At 37.5% G+C, this 3,788-nt stretch overlaps 1 protein-coding gene across 1 annotated transcript; it reads right to left on the reverse strand.

Moving 5' to 3' along the window:
* Positions 1 to 138: 138 nt before the first annotated feature.
* Positions 139 to 3,665, reverse strand: LOC110444600 (mucin-2-like; the record flags this gene model as incomplete). The annotated part of the gene is made up of 5 exons (XM_021488966.1): positions 3,593 to 3,665; positions 2,442 to 2,653; positions 2,156 to 2,267; positions 1,079 to 1,249; positions 139 to 221 (listed from the first exon to the last, which is right to left on the reverse strand). Coding segments are annotated over exons 1-5 (651 nt in total), but the record flags the coding sequence as incomplete, so codon positions are not given.
* Positions 3,666 to 3,788: the final 123 nt, after the last annotated feature.

Consider the following 3,788-nt stretch of genomic DNA (forward strand, 5'->3'; position numbering starts at 1 on the left):
GCTAGATAGGGCGCTATATCAAATGTTGTATATTATTATTGTTATAGCTATATAGGGCGCTACGTGAAATGTTGTATATTATTATTGTAATAGCTAGATAGGGCGCTACGTCAAATGTTGTATATTATTAATACTCACATCGCTGTAATCGTCGGTTATCCAGGACTTTGCGAAGCTTGCGGCATCAACAGTTGTAGTTCCTAGCCGGGTCATGAAGTCGTCTGTTAGTCGAGGGAAGAAACACACACCATCAATAGTTATTGCCAAATTACCCCAACAGAAGGTTTAATATCCGATCCCTATATAACGTCTACCTCGGACTGCTGGCGTATCTCCGATTTCTAAATAGGTTTAGTTTGCAAAAGGAAACTGCAACACCATTTACTATTTAAACCAGCCAGCCTATGAATGTAGTTAAGTATTTGTTCCCAAATAATTATATTTAGGAAGCAAGAAGTACAACTGGCCTGTATCATTCACGTATTATAATTAGTAGAACGGGTATGACAACAAGTACTGGTTGTGATACAAAAAAATATATTATTCATACTTACCAACCCAAAGAAAATGTTTAGTAATATCATTCAACTGTTATTCATAATACATCCTTGATATATAAAAAGTGTCAGTCTAGCCCTGCTAGCTTATCTCATTGATTCAAATTCTACAACCTAAAGACTAATTGGTTGATTGTTTAAAGCGATTAATGTTTTAGCAAATGTTATGGTCCTATAACACACATTGCTATTGATGACTTATAAACGCTCTGCTTTACGCAAGTTTGTCAGCAATAGCAATGTGTGTTATAGGAACATAACAAAATTTGCTAAGATATTCATTATTTATATTTACATTTCGATAGAGTAGTTATGGTTTATTAAGTTTCTAACTATTTCGAATAGTTCTCTGAACAGCAAGTTAAGTTTTAACAACAATGAAATTGATGACGCCACAACAGTTGCCTTCTCATTGCATTGCAATGGGAGGATGCACATCAAATGTAAATATAGATATTTGAATTAGAGGACACAGATGACTGGCTTCTTCACATTTGAATTACATGGACACGGTTGCCTACTTTGATAGAATCCATCGTTGTTTCCACACAATCCGACAACCATTAACATACTAGTGGCGTAATCGTTGTCCATGGTCAGGTATACAGTCGCCTTGGCATTGACTTTAAGTCTCAGTTTGGTCTCGTACGTAGACACGAGTATCCAGTCTCCGTTCCGCATCAACATGTAACCTGTATATGCAATGTAACATTCATGAGTTAACATGTATAATATTTCGATAAACTGTAACCACTAAAGATAATATGACTGTCCATGTAAATGACGTGTCTATGCTTAAGTTTGGTTTTATTGGTTGAACGTCATATTAATAGCAAATGGCATTCATGCGTGTAATGTTTGAAAAACACCACACACAATTAAAAGGTTAAACTTTAAAAATACACACTGCTATATCGTGCATGCAGCATGGTGTTCAAATACACCATTCAAACCATCGCGCGCAATGTTCGTTGTTTCATTTGTGCATAGTCGGATTAGTTCCTTCAAAAAATATTGCTCTTACCTATTTCTGTGTTCTGTTGAAGTTGTTTTGTGTTTATGATTCGTAATTATCATGTAGTTAATCCTATAACCATTACATTAAAGAACGTTTTTGTTTCTTGAGCAATAGTCTCTAATTATATCCATGAATCAATGTGTGCATTCTGGGTATATAAATGTATGAGAAATGCCAAGGGATATTTAACAAAGTTGGGAATCATTCAAATCATCGCGCAAAATGTCAGAGAGAACGAATGTATGTATGTATGTATGTGCACGTTCAGCACATATAGCACCCATCCACATTCCGGTCATTGTGAAAGCGATGTGTGAGTGATTATACATATATAGTTAATCCATAGGTTTCTTGTCCACGTTATTGAACAAATACAAGTATCGAACCTACACTACAGTTTGTGTCCAACACATATCCTGTAACAAATCCAATCTATGATTCTGTACAAGATGTGGAGTAAGATCCTGTATATGCAGCAGAAAGTCTATTGTATGACAAACCCGTAAGTAACACATTGATACATAAAAGCTGCCATAATCAGTGCAGCTCAACACAATTAGAAGACCTGGTCTATACGTACCTGCGGAAGAAATAGGAACTTTATCAACCAAATCAATTTCCTGGCCGTCGACGAAGCACCTTCCCTCAAATAACTCGAGTGTTTTGTGCAGATGGACAAGCACAGTTATTTTCTGAAATAAAAATAATCATTCTGTTTACTATTTTAGATCAAATTGTACATTTTCTAGAAATTAAAATGTGAAAAAGTTGTGTGTGCGCTATATGCTGGCCCAGTTGCTCAAAAGGTGATTAGCGTAATTTTGTTTTGTTTATTTAAATAACTCAATCATGATGCGATGCTTTACCTTTGTACACGTGTCAAGGGAGTCACAGCCGATCGGTTCAAGGTAGACCTGCCACTGACCCGCGTAGTCCGCTGATAGCACATATTTACAGGTACCCGCGAAATTATATTCTCTGCCATCAAATGTACGGAAGAAGTATCTTCCAAAGCTGACACAGGTACGGAAACCGACGTCGTGATCCTGGCCTATCACACTAATAGGGCTTTTAAAATCTGTATGAAATGTATCTTAATGTATGAACAAATATAAAAAAAAAGTTAATGATCGACATCTACAAAACATTCGAAGTAACTGGATGGTAACATTATAACGTGATCATATCAATCGAATCTGTATATACATGCGGTCTACAAGATACACATCGGATAAATGGACTCGTATAAAAGGTATCATTGCAGTTTATGTCATAACAGTTGAACTCTTTACGTTCCATAGGTAACAATTCTCCCCAATTTTACTGCTATCTATCGTAAGGCTGATATTTTAAAGGCAAGCAACTTCTTAACATTATTTGAACTGATCTGTACTTCCTACACACATATGTAGCGGAACTGGACTGGGTCGATCTTCGACGACCAGGTAGCTGAATTGGTAGAGCGTTCGTCTAGAGTTCGGAGGAGCCCGGGTTCGAATCCTGATCCGGCTTTTACATTTTCTCTTTCTTCTGTTACAACGATACTGACATACACTCTGGTGTTGTCGACAAACCCTAATATTGACCAATATGGCCCCCGTATTCCTAACAAGAGCGATACTTACACTAAAGATTCCTGTGACTCACCATTATTATTCATATCAAGACTATAATTTCTATAACAGGTTTCAGATAAAGTCGTCTATTTATACAGGACACGACGAACGTTGTTCTTTCTACACCAGTCATTATCCTTTCTGGACCGGAATGGCTTTCTATTTGCAGTTGCTGTTTTTCCAAACATTTGGTTTCGAGTCTCTTTTTGAGAAGTACATAAAATATGAAAGGGACAAGAAGACGGTAACGACGGGACAAATATATCAACGTGCGGAATCAGGAACGGGCTATCCCTAATACGTCCTGTCCGTGACAACACTATGGACATATTCATAGCAGTAGAAGTAACGTAATTTTGTGTCAAACTTCTTAAAATAACTTTTAGCGTTTTACGACTTACTTGCGCAATCGTCACACCGGTTTCCCGAGGTTCCCCAGCCATTACTGGATGAGGACTCACAGCACTGCTGCATAGTGACTTTCTCCTGACCGAATCCCTCCGCCTTCGGTCCGTGACAGAATGTCGTACCGTAACAGTACTGCAGCTGATCGTAGTATCCTTCAAGAGACAAAAACTCGATTTAAGCATTTTTCTA

The sequence above is a fragment of the Mizuhopecten yessoensis genome, unplaced genomic scaffold (assembly GCF_002113885.1).
Source record: "Mizuhopecten yessoensis strain PY_sf001 unplaced genomic scaffold, ASM211388v2 hete_36149084, whole genome shotgun sequence".
Taxonomy (NCBI): Eukaryota; Metazoa; Mollusca; class Bivalvia; order Pectinida; family Pectinidae; genus Mizuhopecten; species Mizuhopecten yessoensis.